We start from the raw sequence: 24,995 nt of genomic DNA on the forward strand, positions 1-24,995 counted from the left end.
TTTTGTGTTGAGAATCAGGACAGTTTATTGTTTGATCAACATGCTGAGTCTTCCACATTTTACACAGTTTTACGTAAAGTCAGTGTGGCCATTTATGCCTGCTGAGCCAGTAAAAGATGGGAGTGCCACCCTCTATGCTCCTCACGGCCAATCACTTTCCAGGAGATGGGTGAGGGAAAGTGGGGGGACAAGTTGACACACCATGCGATGCAGTCTGGCCTTCCACGTCTGGAGGCTTCCTACTGGAAGGAAGCTTCCAAACCCCACTGCAAGGATAAGCAGTGGGGAGTGTCAGCCACTCAGGGGTCTGGCGCCGGAGAGTTTACACACGAGAGCCCAAGGTTTTGGAACACCTAGAGAGTTCATTTCAAACAGAAACTCAAAGGGTGCCCTGGTCTGTGGGTGCCCATGACAGTCAGAGTGGTTGGGGACTGGCCCTTCTTGGCAATGGAGGGGCGTGAAATGGACGTGCATTCTTTCCCAGCTCACTCAGCTACGCTGGCCAGAGTCCTAACCAGAGCAGAGGTTGCCTGAGGAGCACCCGTGCCCAGCAGACCTTTACGTGCAAGTGCACGGTCACATCTGCACACACAGGTTGGCGATGGATGAAGAATGGAAACACCTTGGCTCTGACCGCTTCCGGCTTGCTGGGTGACCAGAAGCAAGTGGGCCTTCTCTGCCTCGGTCTTCCTGTCTGTGAGACAGGAAGGGTTGTGAGACCTCCGCGTCATGCTGCCATTGCTAGGTGGTGACGCCTCACGTGCTCGGGGGAGAGGTAGTTCGGAAATCAGTGAGCATACAGCCCTGCTTGGTTGACGCACAAAATCTTCTGTTCGGCTGCCCCTCACGTGGCTCCGATGGGACTCAGTCCTTGGCTACCTGTTCTTACATCCTGACATCCTCACCTGCCTTCTGCCATGTGAAGGAATGAGGCTGCTCTGCCTGCAGGACACCGAAGCCAGCGGTGCCATTTTGTCACACCTGGTACTTGAGGGCGGGGGCTCCCAGCACCAGCTTGCCATCCGGAGGCCAGAGATGCTGCACTCAAGATAAGTCTGTACACTTAGCTCCTGCCATTTTCATTCTTGTTTCTGTTGCGAGACTCTTGAACTGACCTGGCCATTGCTCCTCAGACCCGAGAGCATTCCAGAATGTTTGAGGATGCTGACGGAAGAGGGTGGTGACAGCGATGGCAGAGAGGCCTCTGACCAAGAGGGACTTGCTCATAACCGCCCAGCTTGCTAACCATGGACTCTACGCTGCAGTTCTCACACTTAAGCTGCTGGCATCACATCTTCATTCTGGCACGTGTGTGCGTTTATAAATACGCTATCTGCTTCCTGCATCTTACGCTCTGTTTTTCAGATGCCTGTGGAATAGGAGCTTTACTGACAGCTTTTGAGACCCCCCGCAACACACACACACACAAAGGGGGAAAAAGGGGCCTGAAGATGACTCTGGCCATCTCCCAGGTGAGGGCTAGTCCTTAGGGAGAGGGACTGAACAATTGGCTTTGCCTCAGGCTGGCCATCTGGATTCGGCAGGGATGTAACACTCTCGGGGGATGTGGAGGCAATTTCATCCCCTCTTCTTCAAGGGAACCTAATCGTCTTATGACTGAACCTAACTCCAAGTCAAGATACTCCCTACAAGCAAGAGAATAGTGATGGCACCTGCTCAAAATGAGAGCCAAGGAACCAACCCACTTCTGTGCAAGAGATCTGGCTGCCTCAACAGACCAGGGAGTGAGGGGTGGCAATCAGGCCTGCGCGAAGGGTGTCGTGGAATGGCGTGGCACCACTAAGATGGTAGGGCCAGAGGAGACAACTGCCCTCGCCTCAGAAGCCCGCCGGGCTGGGGAGAACCTGCACTCGAGAGAGCACCTTGTGTACCTGCTGGCAAGGCAGGGCTCACCGAGGCCACATCCAACCACGTGACATCTGCTGCATCTCGTACTGCTTCTAGGCTGTGATGGAAAAAGTGTTCGTGGTACCTTAACTATGTGTGCACAAGAGAAGGGAACGGAGTTTCTGCTTTGTACAGGAATGTTTAAGAAAAGCTACTCTTTAGTACCAAGGAAATTAAAATCCACCGTACATTCATTCACGGGGACCCAATGCAGATCCCAGCAAATGGGGCCGTCCCAGAGGCCAAAAGCAGTGGGCCTCACTGCCGGCCAGGCCGGACGCTGTAACGTGGACTCCTATAAATTCTCACGAGGTAAGTAAGCACTCTTCCTACAAGCACCACTTGGGGGGTGCAATCGTGGCGGGTACTGGCCCACACGGGCATGCACACCTATGCATATAAGTATAGAGAGAAATGGTGCACATATTCCCATGGCTATTTTTGCCTGTAGTTGAACACATCTATGCATTAGTTTATTGATGGCAAGACAATCACAAGTTTTTTGACAATATTAAGTATTTCTTATTTCAACACGTTGCAGTACTTTTGAATTTCCAAAACTGTTATCACAATGCAAGTTCCAACTCGAGAGCAGGAAGAACAAGAATATACATTGAGCACATGTATCTCTGTGAGAATGTGTGTGTGGAAGGTGTATACACAAGTCTATCTCTATATATAATTATGTACACACATATAAAAACTAAACACATGACACTGGAATTACGTTCGTACATCAGTCTTTGCCTTCTGGAAGAGGAGCTCAGTGAGAATCCTGCTTCCTCTCTTCTTCACCTGAAGATAAATTCCTCTCTAAAGATCAGCTCTGACATACAGTCTCCTTGAGCTGAGAGAGTGTGACAGGCCCCCTGGACAAATACCAGTGAGTCCTGTACTTATTGGCTGCCATTTTGGATTAGTTTCTGAGAAGTTCCAAAATCCATTGCAATAACTTGTTGGAGTCCTGCTTCGTGGAGGAATTCCCCCCTCCCACTCCCAGATGGTCATGGAGCTCACCTAGGACATGCCCAACAGCAGCCTGGCGGCAGAGACGATGCCAGCTTGGAGGGCAGGGTTTACTGTTTTTAGCCAGAGTTGCTGCCTACTGCCCGGCTGTATGCGGGCTCAGGTTCAGTAGGTCTGAGTCTATTTGGAATGCTGGCCAAATGGGTTACATCACTTAGAATTCTCTTCGGAGATTTTACAGGCCCTCAGGACTAAGCCCTTCTCAGAAATGAGTCGAAATGGCAAGGATGGCTCTCTCTGGGCAGCCTTCTGGAGACCGCATGTCAGCAGCACCCTCAGGCAACCAGAGCGCTGCTACAATATCCTCAAAGGAACGTGTACAACGATTAAAACTGCACGACACCAGTGGGGCAAGTCAGCTTTTCCAGAACAGCACTCAACAGCATTAGCAACCGAGGATCCGAACATGCATCTTCAAGGTGGCGGTGCTGCCGTCGACCCTCCCTTCCCCAGTCATAGACAAACACCGTGTGATACAGGCTCTGGCTTCCCTGACGTGCGAGGACGAGGGCTTCAGGGCAGCACACCTGTTTCTTTTTGCCCTTCCCTTAGATTCAACCCAGGGATGGGTTGGAACATTTTCAGAACCACACGTGGTGCCCCAAGGCTATGAACCACAGATCGACGTGTACAAGCCCACAGTTGCCAACAGCACCCCGTCCTTCCTCCCGACGACCTCTTGCTCTGCCAATCACTGAGTGGGCCACAGAAGACACACCTGCCTGTGGCAAGTGCCTTCCACCCCTTCAAGGCTTGTCAGGGAAGGGCAGGGAGAGGCAGGAGCAACGCCAGTGAGGCCTCCCGCTGGGCTCCCTGCCGTCCACAGGCCGTAATTTCAGCTCAGGGCCATGGCTGATGTCTCACTCTGGCCACGTTACAGGGACAGAGTTAAAAGTTGCCTCTTCAGAGGCTATTTTGTTCAGTATTTGATTCAACCAGGTAGGGCCTGTTTGGTGGGTGGGGCTTGGGACTGGAGCCTAATTAAGTTGCCCCGTTAACTGTAATTTATCGGGCTGGGGTGGAAGGAGGGCAGAGGTGAACCATTCAAAGAGGGCAGGAAGGAGGAGGTGTGTGGAAAAGGTTCTCTGTAAGTTTACAAATATACAAAAACAAAAAGCACATCTTTTAAATAAAAATGACTACATTTTTATCTGGCAAAAAGTTGTATACACATGATTTAAATTTTTTTTTAAATTTTAACAGTTTTTGGCAATCTTAATAAAGTACAATATATTACAACCAAACCAAAAAATAGTTGTTTAAGTAACAGCTGTTAAGAGTGACGTGATCCCTGATGCCCAGCCTCCCTCCCCCCCCCACCCTACTCCTAGAGACAGAGAGAAAAGAAAAATCCTCCCATCTTGATAAGCTCATTTCCCACCCCCCTTAGGAAGCTAACCAATAGGAAGCAACACAACAAGCGAGTAGTGTCAAAGGGAGCTGGCAGGTCAGGCTGCATTAGCAGGAGCAGCCGCCCTCACTGGCTGGGGGCTCCTGGGGTTTGTCCAGCTTGATGTCGATCACTGCAGGGGGCTGGGCTAAGGAAGATGACTGACAAGAAGCGCCCCCCCCCTCCTGTCCCCGGGCACCCCTCAGCGGCCCTGTGCAGATCCTCCATCCTTCCCCAAATACCTAGGGACTCAGGTCTCTGCTGGGCCTGGGGAGGAAGGATGCAGGGTCACCAGCTCCCACCCCTCTTCCCACAATGCCTCCCCTTCATCCACCCGAAGCAAAGCCGGTCTTGGGCTGTGGGATGACCACGTAAACATGGGCATGATAGGCCCTTCCTCGGAAGCCTTCCTGGTAACAGTGCCTCAGCCTTGTTAGCAGTCAGTCCCATCCTAAAGTGCACTCGAAGTGGACAGCCTGCTGGCCCGGCATGGAGCCCACGTCTCAGCACACGGCTCAGTGGGCCTTGCCCTAGCCTGTCGCAGCCACAGTGGCCCCTCGAGCTCTAGTCAGAGTATGTCACTTAGACTCTGCGGATGCTGCTGGGAGAAGCCACAGCCCTGGGAAAGGCCTCCAGCCCTTTCCGCTGGAGGACCATCCGTCAGAACCCCCGGGGAATGGGTTCAAAATGCACAGCGAGGCTGCCCTGTGCCTGCAGCACGCCGAGGACCCGCTGTGGGACGGCACCGGGCCGGCGGGCAGGGCGGACGGGTAGGAAGCGCTGCCGTGGGACCTGCTGCGGGGCGTCCTAGGGATGATTTTGGGCCCCTGTTAAAGGACCACGGAGAGATTCTTTTGGCCTTAAGTACTATAAAGAGCCATGCTTCTCTTAAAGATCCTGTCCTCCCTCCTTGCCACTCTCTGGCCATGGCACATATTTTGAGTGTGACTTTCTCTCTGACTTTCCCTATTTTTATTTTCCCCACAGCTACACAAATAACAACACTTGTATCTTGTGTATATATACATGAACACATTTTTTTGGTAATGTGGCAGAATATAAATAAACAACTGCCTTCCTTCCCACTGCGTCAATCAGACTACCCCTCTGAACCTCCATTTCGGCTTTGGGTGTGGTCTGAGGTTGGGAGTGGACTGTGCGGGTGGGGGGCTGACCCTGTCCCACAGAGCGGTGGGCGCTCCGGGGCTGTGCGGGGCCGGGCCGGGAGCGGGCAGGACATGGGATGAGGCATCCATGGGGGAAACTATCTCACGTAGACTAGGCCGAACCATGTTCTGGGTGTACAGAAGCCTTCCATGCAGCGGACGGTCTACCTGTACCCATGAAATACAAAGGGATGCTGCCTGCAGACACGGGCACAGTTACCAATTCTCACTCCTGGCCCCACATCCATCTGGTTCCCCCCGCCCCCCGCCATTGTTTTGGAAATAGAAGCTTAGACTGTTCGAACTGGAGGAGGTCTTAAAGCCCTTGGAGTTCAGCCTTGTCCCAGCCCAGAGGAGGGCCCACACCTTACTCCTCAGCAGGGAAGGATGGGCTGGAGACCAGGCGTGGGCTCGCCCGCTGTTCGTAAGTACTCAGTGAATGCGTCAATAGATTCTCCAGCACATCTTTCACTTACTTATCAAAAGAAAAGGATACTCCCTTCTTTGCTTTTCTCCTGGACATTCTCCATTCCAGGCAGAGCTGACGCCACACGTCGGAAGAGCTGGAGAGAGGGGGAGATGCAGCATGATCCCCTGACCCCATCCTTCCTGCCCCCCACTCTGTCTCCACCTTCTTGCTTCTTCTCGTCCTGACCTGGGGCCTTGTTCTTCTGTCTGTCCTGCTAACGGTGCCCTGGAGGGAAGGGGCTGCACCGAACTTCTCTCTCCCTTGCCCCTCGTGCCTGTCACAGATCTGGGCCCTGACAGGCCTCTCACCTAGGCAGGCTGACTGCGGGTCACCAGCAGTTGTGCACGGGTCATGCTGACTGTAAGGGACCTACAGTGCAGAAAATCCTCTAGGCCCTGGGAGACAAGCCCTTAGGCAGGCTTCTGTCCCACTGCCTATGTGGGGACCAGGTACGGGGAACCAAATTTCGACTTGCCCTTGAGACAAATGACCCTCTCCTCAGGAGGGTCCTGCGTGCAAGTCCACAGGCACTGAGGCAGCAGGGTACTGGGAGCCACGGCCGCAGTCACATCGGAAAGAGAGACTTCAAGAGAATAAGCATACAGGAGTGTGAACGGGATGCTGTGCTTGTTTGGGTACACGTGTTTGTGTGACATGTACGTTGTGCGTAGGGCTGTACGTGTGGAAAATGCATGTGGATGTACAGTGTCTATGTATGTGTGAATGTGTGTAAGTGGGGGGGAGTGTGTGTAGGGCATGTGCCCATGTGGGGTTTCTGTGTAAGTCTGTGTGAGTGCACAGGGAGAACTGGGGGGGTGTGCATGTGTGTGCATGCACACTGAGGCGGGGGAGGCGGGGACGTCAGGCAGGGCAGACATGGAACCTAGGAGGTGACAAGTACAAAACACAAGTAGAAGGCACCAGAAGATTCTGAACACTCCCTCCCTCCCCTCATATACTCCAACTCTGGGGACTCGGTGAGCTCTCTAAAGAGGGTGCGCCCTTGTTCATGGTCTCGCCCTAGAGCCCAGCTCTGTGGGAGCACCCAGGCTGAGTGACAGGGCCAAAGGTGGTGAGGGCCTGAGTGGGGAAGTCACTGGTGGGCCTGGCAGGGTATGGGACCCTGTGGGCAGGCTGCAGAGGGGGTTCCGAAGTGGGGCAGGAAGAAGTGAGCCAGGGTGCAAAGGGCCCGGTTACTCTTGAGTTTTCCTTCGTGGCCTTGCCCCAAGCAGCCCGGCTCTGCCTGTCTGTCTGTCAAAATGGTCACAGCCTCTGCCAGTGGCCAAACTGCCAGTTAGAAGGAAACTCGTAGGGTCGCCTGTGGGGCTCTGAGAGCAGATATAGTCAGGCTTAGAGTCCAGGAGTCTGCACTGCATGAAGACTGTCCCCCTGAATCACAGTTTGAACTGACCACATTTAATTCCTGCTTAGACCATCACCTACGTTCCAGAGCATTCTGAAAAGGGAGGTATCAGCGTCTCCCTGCCCCGGACCACTAGGGCAGAAGCTACCTGCCTTATGGACTGCTGTCCACTGCTTCCCCACCTCCCGGGACTTTCCATCAGGACCACACCGATCAGCAACCCAGTGCCTCCTACGTGCCTCCAGGCACAGACAGCTCCTGCTCCAAGAGGGCAGCGGCACTGGGAGGGCAGGGGCGTGAGCAGAGCCACGCTGACGGTGCTCTAATTGGGGAGGAAGGCACCGAGGCCTGGGGGCTATGGGGCCCCTCATTCTGTCTCTCTCCGCTCCTCTGCCACCTTCTCTAATGCCACAGGCACTGCCCCCATCGGGTGAACCGTCACTGTATCCCGGCCAAGAGCTGATGGGCAGCTTGTGTACTGCTCCCAGGCACTGCTGGCACCCCGCCGAACCATGCTCTGCACTCAGAGCCCCTCCCTATGCCACAGCACCCCTCTTGCTGCACCTCTGCTCACGCGTTACCCTTGTCTGGAATGCCCTCCCTCCTCATCTCTTCAAGCCCTCTCTTCCTTGAAGGCAGGGGCCCCTAACCTTTTGTGAACCAGAGACCTCTCTGGCAGTCTGCTGAGCTATGGGCTCCTTGTAAGTGTGTGACGTCAGTGACAGGAGTACAGAGGAAACCGTTCAGAATTGAAATACACTTCTAAAATCTTTAAAGACACCAGTGGTGCTTCTGGCAGCAGGTGTGGTCACCCCTACGAACTGGAGCGGTGACGCACATAAAGGCCAAGCGACCCGTAACACCGTGAGGGGACAAGAGAACATCTGGGATCTGTACTGCGATCGAGCCGCAGGTGCCGCTGCCTACATTCACGGCCGAGGGAGGTGCTGAAGAGCCATCAGAGGTGCGTGAAGATGGAGGGGTGGCTCTTTCCAACCCAAGTCTGCCGACCTGCGGACTCCCATCCCTGGGGGGTCCGTGGACCCAGGGAAGCCCCCAGCTGCGAGGCTCGGCCGTAACCTCCACTGCAGCTTTTCTAACCACCCTGATTCCCCAGGCCTCTCCCCCTGCAAGCTCCAACCACACCAGGGCGGGCTCCTTTCTCCAAGCCCGCCTGGCCCTGCACAGCCTTGAGCACTTGCCAAGCCCTAGGCATGAACCCCCAAATGCTGGTCGGGTTGAATTTCCCGCACCCCCATCCCAAGGGAGGTAAGATGCCAGGGAGATGCTGCTTTCTCACCTGGAAGTTGGTGGCTGGACATCCAGCACGTTATGGGGCCACGTGACCAGTCGCTGTGTGGTGGCTAATGACGACGTGCTCTGGACACCCCCGGAGAGTGAGCGCTCTTACCCTCGCTGGTGCTTTCCCAGCTCTAGAGGTTAGCTTGTTTCCCATTAGGTGGGGTTCATGGTGCTCTGGTTGCTTGCCCCAACCCGGTCACTAGCCCCTCAGGGCAAGTTGGGGCGAGGCCCATGACTGACTGGGCTGGAAGCCACACGTGGCCCCTTGGCCAGGCTGGCCGGAATCAGCACCAGGTGTGTCCTACCTGCTTCACGTTGTAGCCGGTCTTTGCGCTGGTCTCAATGAACATGACGCTCAGCTCTTTGGCGCGCTGCTCCCCCTCCTCGATGGTTATCTGCCTGCGAGTGACGGGAGGGGGAATGAGCCCCTGCTAGAGGTAGAGGGAGCGGCCTGAGATGAGGAGGGCCTAGCCCCCGAGTCAGCCCTGAGGACAGGGCTTGGATCCAGGGCCCCCATCCAGGATGAAGGGCACAGGGCCACAGCAGGACACAAGCGTCCCCGTGTTCCTTCCACGGCACCTCCCAGCTCAGGAGCAGGCCCTGCAGCAGGCGGGGACCTTCCCAACAGTCAACCGTTGAGTGCGCCTGTGTCTAGAAAGCACTTCGAGCCACAAAGCACCTCTTGGGTGGTGTCCTCAGTCCCCTTCTCCACAGGAGGACAGCTGGGTTAAAAGCGACTGCCTCCAGGTTGTACGGAGAGATGCTTAGCAATAGCACTGGGCTTTGAGTCCCATTTCTCTTACTTCGAGGACAGGCCTCTAATGAAGTGGGCTCTGGGTCAGATAACTCTGTAGGAGGTCACAGTACACTTGAGGAGGCCAGCAGTCCGGGACCCTTTGCTCTATTGGACCAAGCCAGGTCCCATGAGATGAGCGGATGAACGGACGCAGGTGGCACATGAGTCAGCCCTGTCTGCGCACTGCAGGCACAGCTACGGACAGGCAATTCTGCACGTTCACACCCGAGGTCAGAACCCTCACACCGGCACAGGCGTTTCGTGGGGGCAGAGACACAAAGCAGAAGCAGAAGCAGAAGCCAGAGGGGGCCCAAGGGACTGCCATCTGCAGCCGCACTGTGGCCACGGCTGGGCCCCAGCCCACGTGCCGCTGTGGGGGGCCGGGCGCACGGGGCTCCATACAGACCTCTCACACAGCAGTGCCCCTGCAGGCAGTGGAAGGTGGGGCTTCCGAGCTGAGCCACTGAGGGCAAGGGTCTGCCAAGTGCTCTCAATGCTCCAGTGTCCCCAGGGACCTTTCTCAGCTGCATGGGGACAGGTTGGAAGCACAGGATCACACCACCCACGCATCCCAGAACTCCTTCTCCAGGAGAAGCTGCAGAGGAGTGGAGCGTGGGCCGGGCCGGCCAGCACCCTGCAGCTCGCAGCCTCACACCTACCTCTTGTCAGCCAGGTCCGTCTTGTTGCCCACCAGCATGATGATAACATCGCTGCCCCTCTCTGTCCTGACATCATCGATCCACTTAGAGGTCTGTTGGAAGGAGTTGAGGTCTGGAAGTGGAAAGTGGGGCGACAACACAGTGAGAGTCAGCCTGAGCAGGCAGAGGGCAAAGGTGGGAGGGAGCATGAGCCCAGGAGCAGGAGGCAGTGCTGTGCATCCTCACACCCAGACCAGTGAGTCCGGGCCCTCTAGCAGGGGCGGGGAGGGAGCACGTGTGTCTGTGGAGCTGCTGCCCAGGCCCTGGAGAGACCCTCATGCTGCTGAATCACCCCCTGGTTGGGGGGCGGTCACCCCGCTGGAAGATCACTGTCATGAATTGCTACATGGACTGGTGATTTTAGGGGCCCACCTGATAATCAGACCTGACTTTGGGGGCTCAGAGCGGAGTGTGCAAATGGGTGCACAGGACTTGGCTGAGCTTGGAAACGTGTGCGTGTGTGTTGGTGGGGAAGCAGAGCAGCTCCGGGGGGAGGAGTGCCCTACACGGCGGCCTCCCACTGAGGGGGTGGCACTCGGGAAAGGCCAGAGTTTCCAAAGAGAACCCTCAGGATCTGCAAGGAAGAGGAGGAGGAATGTGGCCCCAGGAGAGACAACAGCCATGAGAGGTAATGTCATTTCAGGACAGCCTCTCCTCAGTCAGAAGCTATAACAGACCCTGGCGAGTGGTGGCAGGGCAATGCCCACCACTCAGCAGCCCACACGCCTCATGGGAGGAGAGGGAGCCTATCCCAGGAAGCCTCTGTTTCCCCCAGCCTGCTCTCCCTCCTGCTCACGTCAGGCTGCACAGACCCAGGTTGAAGGCCCAGCTGCCACCGGTACCCAAGGTGTGTGGGGGGCCTTGGTCAGAGGGAGGGGTGGAAAGAGGGGATGGGCAGAGCCAGGGGCAGTGGGCTCAAAGCAGTGGGGCACACATGCTTCCCCATGTGATTTCACTGCTGTGGACAGCACCCAGGCTGTCCTCCCACCACAGGCGTGACCACAGCCCAAGGGCCAGCCACGTGTTCTGTTACCCCTGCCTGGGCTGCTGAGGCTCTGCACCAGGCCCTACCCCTTCCCCAGCCATGAGTCTTCCTCAGGGCTGTGCAGTTCTCTCCACTGCTGCCCTGGCCAGAAGAGCCACACTGTGAGGGAAGTGCAGCCCCCCCCCCCCACAGTTCTCCCAGACCTGCTTGGTCTCCCGTTCCAGGAGACCCTATGAGGAGCTGGGATGCCAGCTGCTGGGTCAAGGCTGGCTCAGAGACCAGTGTCTTCTCCCATCCTGACACATATACACACAGAAGTTGCTCCACAGCGGTCCTTCTGGCCGTCAGGGCCAAGGAGGGCACAGAGGGGTGGGAGCAAGGCCAGCCTCACCTCTGCTCACCTCTACACACAGCCCCCTGCTCTAGGCAGGGCCAACTCAATCCCATACACTACCAGGCCTATCACAGAAGGGTGGGGGAAGGTGGAAAACATGCTGGTGTTCGAAGGCAACTCACCCCCCACCACCAAGGACCTATCTTCTCGCAGTCAGAAGACAAGCATACACAGCATACAGGTGTGCACACATGCGCGTGTGCACTTGTGTACATGCGTGCGTGCCTGCCCACGTGCGCGCACACACACAGGCCCTGGAGCCTCTACGAGCCACCCTCTCTCCAGCACCCAGGAGCCACACTCACTTGTGATGTCGTACACCACCACAGCCACTGTGGAGTCCCGGATGTAGCTGGGAATCAGGCTGCGGAACCTCTCCTGGCCGGCTGTGTCCCACAGCTGCAGCCGCACCTGTCACAAGGAGGGCAGGGGGGTCAGTGTAATCCTCATGTGGGGTGGGGGCTGGGGAAAGGTCCTGGCTCTGTGATGCTGGCACTGCCAGCTCTGTGGTAGGCATGGGCTCTCAGTGGTGCCCGGCTAAAGGGTCCAGGTGGTAAGTCCAAAGGAGCCCTCCCTGTCCTTTTGGTTCTAAGGTCAGACACTCACCGTACGATCTTCCAAGTACATGGTTTTTGACAAGAAGTCAATCCCAATGGTCGCCTATTGGAGAAAAACACAGAAAGAGGTTAAAATTGAAAGGTCTCAGGCCAGGGTGCAAAAGCTCAGTGATCCAGGCAGTGATAGCCAGCCAGGGAGGGGACACCCATGCCAAGCCTGAGGCAGGTCCTGCTCTGCTGTCCCTGCCTGCCCCCCAGGCTCAACAGTGAACCCAGTCATGTCTCTCAGAGGAAGCAGGTTGGAGCTAAGTGAGGATGAGGACAGGTTTTCAGGGAATGATGAAAGTGCTTTGTGAAGGGGACAAGAAAGCCAGGTGGGGAGGCTTCCCCAGGGTCAGGGCCACTGGCAGGTGTTTCTCCTGCCCTCCTCAGATGAGGGCCTTGAGGAGCAAGGGACTGAGTGGTCTCCCTGCCCAAGCCTGCCTTGCCTCACCTGCCTCACACTCCCACCCTCACAGCCTCCCCTCGAGGCTCCTGGAACTCGGGTACCCAGGTTTGGGTTCACCTCTGCCCCCAGCAGGCAGGGGCGGAGTGGGGAGCAGGGCCGCTTGCTGCTGGGTGGGCAGCAGAGAGCAGCTGGCCTTCCTCAGGGCCATCACAAACCAGCCAGAGCAGCGTCTTCCTGAGAAACCACATGGACTCTTTTCTACCCAAACCAACATATTAGGAGCCAGCTGTCCCCAGCACACCTATGCCATACCCGTGCACTCTCTTTCCTGGCACTGGGGAGAGGCGGCTGGGCAGGGTGCCGTCAGCCTTGTGGCCAGGCGGCCAGGACCCACCACTCTCTGTGTGGCCTTGGACAGGCCACCTAACGTCTCTGGGCTCACCTGCCTCACAGCATCTGTGATAGGAGCTTAGATGCTCTTGGTGTGGAATGGAGAAGTCACTGCTACGCAGTTAATAGTAATGAAACCTCAGAGCCTGAATGTCCAGGGCACTGTTAAGTACAGCGTGGCACACCCATGTGATTAGAATCCTTGGCAGCCATGTAAAATCATGTTTTTGAAAAATAGTTAAGGATTTGAGGAAATGGTCATCAAGGGAAAAGAAGCAGGTTGCAAACATCGTGTATAGTGTGATCCCAATGTGATGAACCGAAGTAGAGAGAAGTATTTTTCAATCTTCTTAGATACTAAAATGAAGGGTATACACTAAAGCCTCAGCAACACCAGTGTGAATAATGACATTCTGGGCAAATTTTTTTTTTGCTTCCTTCATTATAATTTCCTCTATTTTCTAGAATAAATTTATAATAGTTCTAAAAGCAGAAATAGAATATTTGAAACAAAAACATAAGATTAAAAATAAGCTTAATTGTATGGGAATCTGTGCAGTGACTTCTGATTACAAAAATCACTACCCAGGGAAGCCCAAGGAAATAGAAAACCCCAGGTCTGCAGGTCCCAGGCTGTCGGCAAGCATGTTACGTACATTCGGACCTCCAACTCCTTCCACAAAGGAGTTAAAGTTGCTCTATGCCCCCGGAAGCCTGCTTTAATGCAAAGTTGTGAAGTGCTGAGGAATCTCACAATTCTAGAACGTGGGTGTTAGACACACACCTTAGATATAACCCAACCCAACCCCTTACTTTGGAGATGAAAGACCAGGGAAGCTAAAGCGCATGCTCGGCGTGCCTTTCAAAGTCAGGGGCAGAGCTGCAAGGGTCGACACTGAAAGCTTCGTATCACTTGGGTTCTTTCTACCCCAGCTTGGTGTACCTTTCCTACGTGGAGTAGCCACTGGGGAACAAGTCTGGAATTGACAAGTGGTTTGTGGACCCAGCCTTGTTCCTTAAGTCACACAACATTCACTAATGGATGAAGCATGACAGTCCTCACCTTCTGATACCCTTAAGGGGAAATGTGCAGACCAGGGGGAAGTCTCTGACTCCATCAGTGCTCTATGGGCTCCCCAAGGAATGCCACGCTCCATCGGTAAAGTGACCCTGGAGCTGAAAACTGGGTGTGTGACCTCAGGGTTGGTGGCAGGGACTGCTGGCTGCCCCCCCCCCCATATGTAGTCCCCCTTTCTACTGTAATCGGATTCTAGATGTGTAGATGGATCAATGCCTGCCCCAAACAATGGTGGTATTTCCCAGCTTTCTCTGGAGGTAGGTGGCAAATTCTGGTCAGCGGGATGTGAAGGTGATGTACGCATCTTCTGGGATGCGTTCTTCATGGGGGTGGGGGTGGGGGGACATGCTCGCAGCTGCCCTCTTTCCCTTTCCTGCGGCTTAGAATGAAGACAGGTGGTGGTGAGTCACACCGGCCCATCCAGACGAAGGTGTTTAGGAGTGATGACAGAACAACCAGATGGAGGAAGCCTGAGTCCCTGACCCAGGGGAGCCACCGCAACACCCTAGACTGCTTACACTCGGACTGTTTGGTGAGAGAGAACGGAACTTCTATTTTGCTTAAGCTACTGTTATTCTGGGTTTCGTTTAACACAGACTAACCATAGTCTAACCAGTAGAGCAAAGAACCATGGAGAAACATATCCCTCAAAGGTAGGCAGCATGGATGGTGATGATGATATTCTTGATGACAGTGTAACAACGACAACTCCAATCTACCTCATGTGGGCACAAGCCACTTCTGCTTCCACGGAGGACTGAGAAGTCACCAGGTGACATGACAAGAATTGTGCCATTTGGATCAAGCCTTGGCAAAGCTCAACTCAGTAGCCTCCACAATCACAAACGCCATTACCGGACACCCATATACTTCATCTCCATTGCTCTTCACAAAAGCCGGAGCACATAAGTGGTACTGAGGAAACAGTCTGGAAGAGGCCAACCTACTCCCCTCTCCAGCTCTCTCCCACCTTTAGTCCCACTTTCATGCTTCCTTCCAGATCAGAGAAACATCTGGTTCCTTAACTGGACCATACTGTCCCCGCCAAGCTAGGCCACTGAACTACAGCAGACCTCCCCATGGCTGCACAGATTCTTGCCAAAGCACAGGCTTCGTCCCTGGGAATGGCTGAACCATCAGCTCTGCCCAAAAATATATTCCTATGTTTAGTTTCCAATAATGGCTGAGTAGTTTCAATCAAACTAACCCTCCTACAGATAACTACTATAAACTGTGGAAAAATACAGTATTGTGAAGCACTGAAGAATGATCAAAAGCCAGCAGAAAATAGAGGGCTTACAATCTCTGAAGGAAGGAAAGAGAACGAAGTGAGATCTGACATTTAACCAATTTTTTACCAAGGTAACTTCCTAGTCCTATAAGTTAGAAGGACTTGGTAAACACCCCAGGCTTTCCATGGGAAACCCAGAAGGGCTGGCTTTGAGAGGAAGGGTATCATCTCGGGACTGAGGGTTACACCGGAGGACTGAGGGAAAAACTCGAAGTGAACTATCTTAACAAAATTTAAACATGGTAAGTAATCCCTGCCCTTGTTCCCCTAAAAAGTTTAGCTGTCCATGCTTCACTTTATTGTACTTCGCAGATAACTGTTTCTCACAAATTGAAGGTCTGTGGGAACTCTGTGTAGAGCAAGTCTATTGGGGCCATTTTTCCAACAGCATTTGCTCACTTTGTGTCTTTGTGTCACATTTTGATAATCCTCATATTTCAAAATTTTCATTATTATTATATTTTTATGGTGATCTTTGGTGTTACTATTATTCTTGTTTTGGAGTGCCATGAACTGCACCCATATCAGACAGTGAACTGAACTGATAAATGTTGTGTGTATTCTGACTATTCCGCCAACTGGCCATTCTCCCATCTCTCCCTCTGCTCAGGCCTCCCTATTCCCTGAGACACAGCAATATGGAAATCAGGCCAATTAATAACCCAAAATGGCCTCTAACTGTTCATGTGAAAGGAAGAGTTACACATCTCTCACTTTAATCAAAAACTAGAAATGACGAAGCTTAGTGAGGAAGGATGTCGAAAGCTAAGATAGGCTGACAGGTAGACCTCTTGCACCACATGGTTAGCCAAGCTGTGAACGCAAAGGAAAAGTTCTTGAAGGAAATTAAATGTGCGGCTCCCCTGAACACCTGGGCAATAAGAAAATGAAACAGGCTTACTGCTGATATGGAGAAAGCATTGGTGGGTTCTGAATAGGAGATCAAACCGGCCACAATATTCCCTTAAGCCACAGCCTAGTCCAGAGCAAGGCCCTGACTCTCTTCAATTTCCTGAAGGCTGAGAGGTGAGGAAGCTGCAGAAGAAGAGTTTGAAGCCGGCAGAGGTGTGTTCATGAGGTTTACGGGAAGACGCCGTCTCCATAACATCAAAGGGCAAGGTGAAGCAGCAAGTGCTGGCGCAGAAGCCGCAGCAAGTGAGCCAGAAGATGGAGCTAAGATAACTAATGAAGGTGGCCGCCCTAAACAGATTTTCATTGTAGATGAAAACAGCCTTCTACTGGAAGAACGTGCCATCTAGGACTTTCATAGCTAGCTAGCTATTGATCGATAGATTCATTCATTCATTTGAAAGAGAGAGAGCAGGCATGAGCAGTGGGGAGGGGCAGAGAGGGAGAAGCAGGCTCCCCACTGAGTAGGGAGCCCAATGTGGGGCTTGATCCCAGGACCCTGAAATCATGACCTGAGCTGAAGGCAGACGCTTAACCCACTAAGCCACCTAGGTGCCCTAGGACTTTCATAGCTAGAGAGGAGAAGTCAATGTCTGGCTTCAAAGCTCCAAAAGACAGGCTGACTCTCTTGTTAGGGCCAGTGCAGACGGTCACTTTAAGTTGAAGCCAGTGCTCATTTACCATTCCAAAATCCTAGGGTCCTAAAGAATTATGCTAAATCTACTCTGCTTGTGCTCTATAAATGGAACAATAAGACTTGGAAGACAGCACATCCATTCACAACATGGTTTACTGAACATTTTAGGCCCACTGTTGAGACCTACTGCTCAGCAAAAAGGATTCCTTTCAAAATATTATTGCTGATTAACAATGCACTCAGTCATCCAAGACCGCTGACAGAGATGCACAATGAGAGTAATGTTGTTTTGTGCTTGCTAACACAACACCCATCCTGCAGCCCATGGATCAAGTTGTAACTCTGACTTTTAAGTCTTATTATTTAAGAAATACATTTTGTAAGGGCGTAGCTGCCATAGTGAGTCCTCTGATGGATCTGGGCAAAATAAATTGAAACATTCTGGAAAGTATTCACCATTCTAGATGCTATTAAGAACATTTGTGATTCACAGGAAGAGGTCAAAATATAAACATTAACAAGAGTTTGGAAGTTGATTCCAGCATTCATGGATGACTCTGAAGGGTTTTAGACTTCGGTGGAGGAAATTAACTGCAGATGTGGTGGAAATAGTAAGAGATCTAGAAGTGAAGCCTGAAGATGGGACTGATTTGCTGCTCTCATGATAAAACTTAAATGGGTGAGGATTTGCTTCTTATGGATGAGCAATGAAAGGGGTTTCTTAAGATGGCATCTATTCTTGGTGAAGATGTTGTGAAGATTGTTGAAGTGACAATGAGAATATCACATAAACTTAGTGATAAAGCAGCATCAGGGTTGGAGAGCACTGACTACAATTTTTCAAAGAAGTTCTACTGTGGGTAAAATGCTATCAAACAGCATCACATGCTACAGAGAAATTGTTTGTGAAAGAGTCGATTGTTGTGACAAACGTCATTGTTGTCTTATTTTAAGAGCCACCCCAACCTTCAGCAATCACCATCCTGATCAGTCAGCAGCCACCAATACTGAGGCAAGACCCTCCACCACCAAAATGATTACAACTTGTTGAAAGCTCAGATGATGGTTAGCATTTTATACCAATATTGTTCTTTAAATTAAGGTATGTACATTATTTTTTTAGTCATAATGTTATTATATGCTTAGTAGACCACAATGTGGTATAAACATGACGTTTATATGCACCGGGAAACCAAAAAGTTCATTTGTTTCATTTTGTCACAATATGCAACTTTACTGCCGTGGTCTACAACCAAACCTGCAGTATCTCCAAGGTATGCCTGTTTTCACAATGTCCATCACACAATTAAAAAAAAGGTTTAGACATGTGAAGGAGGAGAAAATTCAAGCCATAATCAAGGAAACAGATCCCCAAATGAACCAGATGCTGGGTTAGCAGAGGAAGACTTCAAAATAATTGTTATATGTACGTTAAAAATACAAAGGAAAAGATGAATGATGAATTTCAAGAGATACATGGAAATTATGAAAACAAAAACTGAAAATCTCAACACTACAAAATACAATACCTGAAATAAAAATGCACAGGATTTATGTAACAGCAGCTAGAACACTGCAGAAGAAAAGTTAGCGAACTTGAAGAGAGGCTGAAATAAATTGTTCAAACTGGAACACAGAGAGGAAAAAAGATACAATAAAAATGAACACAGTCTCCAGAAACGCAAGGACAATATCAAGTGATCACTAGACATGCAATTGGTGTCTCGTAAAGAGAGTAGACAGAATCAGCAAAACGATTTTTGAAAAAACAATAGCTAAAATATTTTCCAATTGTTTAGAAACATCAACCCATGGTACCAAGAACCTCAGTGAACCTAAAACATGATAAATACAAAGAAAACCACACCTGGGCATGTCATAGTCACATTGCTGAAACCAAAGATACAGAGAAAACCTTGACAGCCTCCAGAAAACAGAAAGACACATTATACACAAGGGAATCATGACAAGAATGATGGCTGATTTCTCATCAGAAACAATGGAAGACAGAAGACAGCGGAAAAGCATTTTTCAAGTTCCAAAAGAAACAGCATCACCACCACCATCATGTCAGCCTAGAATTTCACAACCAGTGCAACCTTTGTTCAGAAATGAAGGTAAAACATTTTCAGATAAGGGAAAGCTGTGATAATCTGTCACCAGTGGGCCCTAATTATAAGAAATGCTTTAGGCTAAAGGGAAATGTTACAGATAGAAATATGCATCTTTAAAGAAGGAATAGAAGAGCACCACAAATGGCAAATCTGTGGGTAAATATAAAAACATGTGACTTGTCCTTGATCACCTCCTAACTTCCATCCATATCAGCAACAGTTCATAACATTCTCCCCTGTTCTTCGGTCCTTAGTGTGGCTCCCTCTGAGAAGATGGCCTCAAATCTTACTTTTCAACATTAGGTATAAAGCACTTCAATTCCTCGCATTTACCTTTAATGCAACAACAGGGGTAAGCACAATAATGATGATGAAACATCCGAGTACTCAGCCTTTGCCTGCTATCGTGCAGAGCGCTTGACATGCCTTACTTCATGTACTCCCGATAACCTCTGTTATGAGCTGTGTTCTTTAATATGTGTATGCCACTGCTAAGAAACCCGAGTGTAAGAGGTGCTAAGTGACTTGCCCATGGTCAACAGCTGGAAGTGGCAGAGCCAAGACTGAAAAGGGTATTTGCAAAGTTGTCTACAAGTGTCCAGCCTCATCCCCACATCCCTCAAGGCTCTGAGTGTTTGTTCCTCTTGGAAGCAAGCCTCTCCCTGCAGGTCCCCTTGTTCCTGGCCCCTCCTCCCAGATGATGCTCTATCAGCCATCTCCTTTCTATATTTTCAATCTTCCATGCTCCACTCACACTTTCCTTTTGTCCAAGAATCATTCTCAGTATTTTCATGTCCCTGTCACTAAGTGGCTCTCTAGATATCTGGCAAGCTCTCACCTCTCCTCAAATGGTATGCTTACTGGAAAAGGACCCTAAACCCAGTCTCCACTTCCTCCCCTCCCACCTGCTGCTTGACTAGGGTGGTCTGGTTTCTGTCCTCTGCCCACCAAAGCTGCTCTTGCTATGGTCATCAGGAGGCATTTCATCTCCAAACTGTAAGGACACTCTTAGGCCAAGCTCTTCTTGACGCACTTGACCCTCATGACCAATCCTCTTCCTGGACACCGTTCCTTCCTTTGCTTTTCATGACGCTGCTTGTTTCCGGCTTACCTGCCTCTCTAACTGCTGTTCCTCATTGATCTCTTACAGGAACGTCTTCCTTTCTCTGTTCCTACAATGTTGCTTGGTGTTCCCTGCCCTGTGTCAGGGGACCTCATTAGTCTCACAGCTTCAAATAGGATATACTGATGGCTTTCCAATCTACATTGCAGGCCTTACTCTGTCCTGAACCCCAGGTCCAGGTATCCGACTGTTTACTAGACATCTCACTAGACACAGTGTGTCCCACACAGAGCCTATCATCTCCCTCCAAACCTGCCTCTATTTTCCTCCCTCCATGAATGGCACCTCCACCACCCTAGGTGCCCAAGCCTCTGGAAGCCCTCCCAAGTCCCTGCTCTTTGTCTGCTCTCTCATCCACTCCCTCACATCAGGAGAATCACTGAGCTGACAACTTTGCCCCCGGAGCATTTCACCCCTCCATTCTTAGCATCCCCACCAGCACTGCCCCTGTTCAGACCTCCAACTTCTTTTATCTGAATCATCTCAACAGCTTCCTGACTGGTCTCTCTGCCCTCAGGCTCTCCTGTTATAACTAGCCTTTCATCCAGCCTCATTTCTAAAACATAAATCTGATCATTTCACTCCCCCACTGTGCCTAGGAAATAGTCTAAACGCTTCACTCGGTCTACAAACCATTCAGAGCCTGCCCTTCACTTCTCTGGTCTCACTTCTCTCGTGTCCAGCTTTTACTTTATACTGTAGTAATAATGCTCTGGTCAAGACCCCCCCACCCCATACAAGTCATTTTGGGTTTCTGTGCCTTATCTAATGCTGTTCCCTCCTTAGAATGTTCTTCCATGTGGTTAAAACCCATTCAGATTCAGCTCCTCTGCAAGTCATTTTCCGAGCCCTCAGGTTGGCTTCAGGGCCCCTCATTTAACAGTTTCTGTATGAAACTGGGAAGATCTCCTACCTCGGTATCTCCTACTGGCCAGTGATTCAGCGATTCTCAACATGTAGTTCATGGCCCACTTGCTTCAGAGATACATCAGGAGCTTGTTAAGCACGTAGATGCCGGGCCCCAGCCAGACACACAGAGGCATGATCTCTGGGGTGTCAGTCCAGAACCAGAATTCCAGATAAGCCTACAGATAATTCATGTGTGCAGTGAAGTTTTGCGAACAACTGCCTAGACTCTGCGCTTGTGCTGTAATCAGCCCGAGGAGGCTGCGGGATCCAGAAGGCGGGGCAGATTCCCTACCTGGGGTGAGAGACAGAGGGAGACGCCCATGTATGTGGAAGGTGCTACTCATGAGGAAACCAAGGCTCACTCCAAAACAATGTCACACGGGTGACCTGTGTGGCAGAAGCAGGATTTGAACATAGGTCTCCCTTACTGCAAAGCCTCTGCTTTTGACTACTTGGCTGTACTCCTTCTGCTTCCTGAAATCCCTTCATTTCTGAAGCTGTCACTGTGCCCTGAAGCTGTCATTGGGTTTGCATGGGGGTCACATCCTGTCTGGCTTCCTATTGTCAGACTCTTATGGTCATTAGCCATAATAGCTCAGCAGAGCCCACTTAAGAGGAACTTCATTTGCATTTTAACAAGGACAACAAAAGTCAGCTCTCAAAGGACCGAGCAAAAACAAGAACTTTTAAGACGGCCTTGGCTGGGCCCTGGTTACCAGGAAATTTCTAGCTCCTTGGCATCATTTATTTTCCCAGACACAAGGCACAAGCAGTTGGCCCCACACCACCGCCAGCTGGAGCCCGTCTCTCTCAGGCCCTGGGCAGCTCCTTTCTGACAAACACAGCAAGTAATACTCACTCACTTTCTCATCCTCAAATGCCTACTATGTATTAGTCCCAGAGCAGAACGAGCCCTCGTCCTGGCCCATGAGGAGCTGTTTCCTCCCCTGGAATGCTCTTCCACATGGTTAATTCCTATTCGGAGTTTCAAATTCAACCTTGAACTTCCAACTTTGTAGAGGAGCTAAGATTAGCACACAGAATTGTGGTCCTTGATGGATGGAAAGGACCAGTGTAGTGAGAAGGACTCTAGGAAAAGGGGGACTCTGCTTCTGATTTCCTGAGGCAAGATGAGGGAACTATTCAAGTCCTCGAGTGAAGACTAACTTTCCAGCAGGTGAAAATGGGGGTGTAGTGCAGGACGGGAAATGTGGGGAGAATAGCCCGGATGGAGGGAATGGGAGAGTTCTGATTTCCCACACAGCAGAGCTCTTATCAGACCAACCCTCTTGCAGATTGCTATTATAAACCCTGACCAGAATACAGCAAACAACTATCTGAAGGCACTGCAGAGGGACCAAAAGCAGGTAGAAACTGGAGGGGAGCGAACTTAAAAAAAGGGAACAGCCCTGAGTGAAATTCCTGTTTTTATGATTGCTCACTCACCGAAGGGCAGCCCTAGCTGGAGCTCAGGGGTTGCTAAAATTTGGCAAGAAACCCACAGTCTTGCTATTTGAGAAACAAGTCAGATCCTAAAGCTACCACAACAGCCAGAAAACGTAGGAAATCTTGAACATGAGAAAGCCCCAGAGAGGGCACTCCAAATTCTGCATCTGAAAGCTGCTCAAATCTCTGACTGACCCAAGCAGACCCGAAGCAGCCTACCTAAAACTGAAAACAAAACAAGGCAAACAAGTCTGATAAAACTTTAACTTGCTGCCTACCGCAGGGAAGAGAAGGGAGAAGCTGGATCCAACCAATACTCTTCCGAAGGAACAAACAGAATCCCCAGTCTTATCACCATGTGTAGGATAAATCTTGATTTACTCAGCATATGAAGTGCACACCGTATTCAAGAAAAAAGAGAATAGGCAGAGACCAACGTTGAGGGGACCCAGGTACTGAAGGTAGCAAGTAGTTTAAAGTAGCTGGTGTGATAATGCTCAAATGTATAGAGAAATACGCTCATTACCAAGGCACAGATTTAAAAAAAAATCTCAGCAGAGAAACTATAAAAGAGAACCAAATACAAACTTAGAACTGAAAAATAAACATCTGAAATTTTAAAATCACTGATAAGCTTGACAGCACATGGGAGATGGAACAGCGGATGTGAAAACAGATCAACAGAAATTATCTGACAGGATGACAGGGGGACACCAAGCAAAAAGAACAATTAGCCAGCCAGGCAGAAACCTCAGTGATTCCCTCTTAGCTGCCACAACCCACACTCCGTCTTGAAGGCCAGCACGCCTCACAGCGGGGTGTATGTGTGTTGATGGGAACGTGTGTGAGTACGTGTGGGTAGACCCATGGGCAAGCGGACACACATACGTGTGCATGCAACTACACACTCATTTGCATGTATGAGTATGTGTATGTGGGTAGGAATGGGTGTGTTACGCTTGTGTGGGTGAGTGTGGGGGCAGAGTCACCTCTGCTGTGAAGGTAAAGCCCAGATCCATGATATGCCCACAGCCTTGGTGCTGCCAGGAGACTCAGAGGCTGAGGTGACCAGGAGACCTCATAGGTTCTTGGAGAGAGGGAAAGGGCAGGTCTCTGCCAGCAGCCGTAGGCTTCTTTCAACGCCTCCCTGGGCTGACCACGGCCAGTTTCAGAGGATGCTGCTAGCAGAGTGCCCCACCTTCACCAAACGGACCTGGGCGGGATCATGTGCTGTTTTCGGTGACCTCGGCCAATGCTTTGGCAGGGTCTGAGTATTCTGTGATGGGCTTGGAAGAACACCGGATTGGGAGCTTCTCCTCTCTAAAATGGGGATAATCACAGCCTCCTTCAAGGACTGCAGATCACATGAGTTAGACTACACAGGTACTCTGCATAAACAAAATGAGGACTGACCAACTGACTAGAGGATATCTGAGAGAAGATGGAGAAACCCGCCGCACAAAAGACCCTCCCACGTTTCTCAGACTGGCTATGGAAAATACATCCCCATGCGGTGCCTACAGGACAAAGGTAAACCGTAATCAAGTGTTTCTGAGAAAGGCTGCATATTCTAGCTCCTAATGGAGAGCCATAAAACACATTGGCGCAGTAAAGGCTCTGAGAAGTCCTGCACCAAAGAAACATGATAAATTACATGGAACCCAACATTTCCCAAGCTTCCTTGCTCTAGGAAACTTTGTGCTTATAATCCCTGTTAATATCCCTTATTAATAAACTAGTGTTCTCAGGGCTTCAGGAAAAGCTGACTGGGTTCTAAAGGAGACCACATCCCTCTTCTAGTTTGTCATGGAATCCGAGTCAAAGTATTCATTCTCTGTACTTCATTTCTTCTTATAAATAAATTAGTCTTGCTGGTAACTACGCCACAGGAATGCAAAGAGGATATCAAGACACAGGAGCAGCAGGCTTGATTTTAGGGGCTCTCCTGCCAGTCCAAGATCCCCATGATCCTCCCCTCCACTCCTCAGCTGTGCTGCCCACTGCCCCTCCCAGGAGGCTGGGCTGCACTCTGCACGCCACTATTTATTTCTTTAATATCATGCTTACAAACGGCTCTGCTCATGAATAATGGCAGGCTTTTCATTTTATACAAAATATGAGAAATCTTAACAAACACCAACTTCCTAGCCATGTCTACATTCCCCTTCTTCTGAAGGTGGTATTATACAGTGTCAACGAGAGCTCAGACACAGAGCGCAGAATGACGGTCCTTTACACGCCTCCCTCTGCACAAGAGAGCCATCGGCCCAGTGGATCCCCAAGAAAAGAGAGGTTTCCTGAGGCACTTGTTGAAATCTTTTTTGCTATGTGCATTTATTGTGAAAAGTAATTTTGCATCCACATTCTGACAAGACACAGTAATACAGTCTGCAGTGGAAATTTGCATGGTGATTTGCATAAATTGACCCAAGACTCTTCTCAGGAAGAGAAATCATGAAAAGGAGTGTATGTGTGTCTTTTTCTAGCTGTGGCCAGACCCTGGCCCATGGCTGGGGAAGCATCCAAAAGTGGCAGAAAGCAGCTGGGCATGACAAGCCCTCGACAATGAAGCTGCTGTTTGTGCTCTGCACTGGCA

General features: G+C 50.9%; 1 protein-coding gene across 1 annotated transcript in view; it reads right to left on the reverse strand.

Moving 5' to 3' along the window:
* RAB6B (RAB6B, member RAS oncogene family) overlaps window positions 1-24,995 on the reverse strand; it is a 59,976-nt gene continuing 34,981 nt past the window's right edge. The window contains exons 3-8 of the mRNA XM_045791793.2: window positions 12,104-12,157; window positions 11,803-11,908; window positions 10,080-10,191; window positions 8,930-9,023; window positions 5,987-6,053; window positions 1-4,457 (exon numbers count right to left, since the gene is read on the reverse strand). Of these exons, the coding sequence (XP_045647749.1) occupies window positions 4,393-4,457; window positions 5,987-6,053; window positions 8,930-9,023; window positions 10,080-10,191; window positions 11,803-11,908; window positions 12,104-12,157 (498 nt within the window). The 3' untranslated portion in view covers window positions 1-4,392. The remainder of the gene's footprint in view (window positions 4,458-5,986; window positions 6,054-8,929; window positions 9,024-10,079; window positions 10,192-11,802; window positions 11,909-12,103; window positions 12,158-24,995) is intronic.

Source organism: Ursus americanus, chromosome 20 (assembly GCF_024610735.1).
Source record: "Ursus americanus isolate L20-20 chromosome 20, mUrsAme1.1.p, whole genome shotgun sequence".
In the NCBI taxonomy this organism is placed as follows: domain Eukaryota; kingdom Metazoa; phylum Chordata; class Mammalia; order Carnivora; family Ursidae; genus Ursus; species Ursus americanus.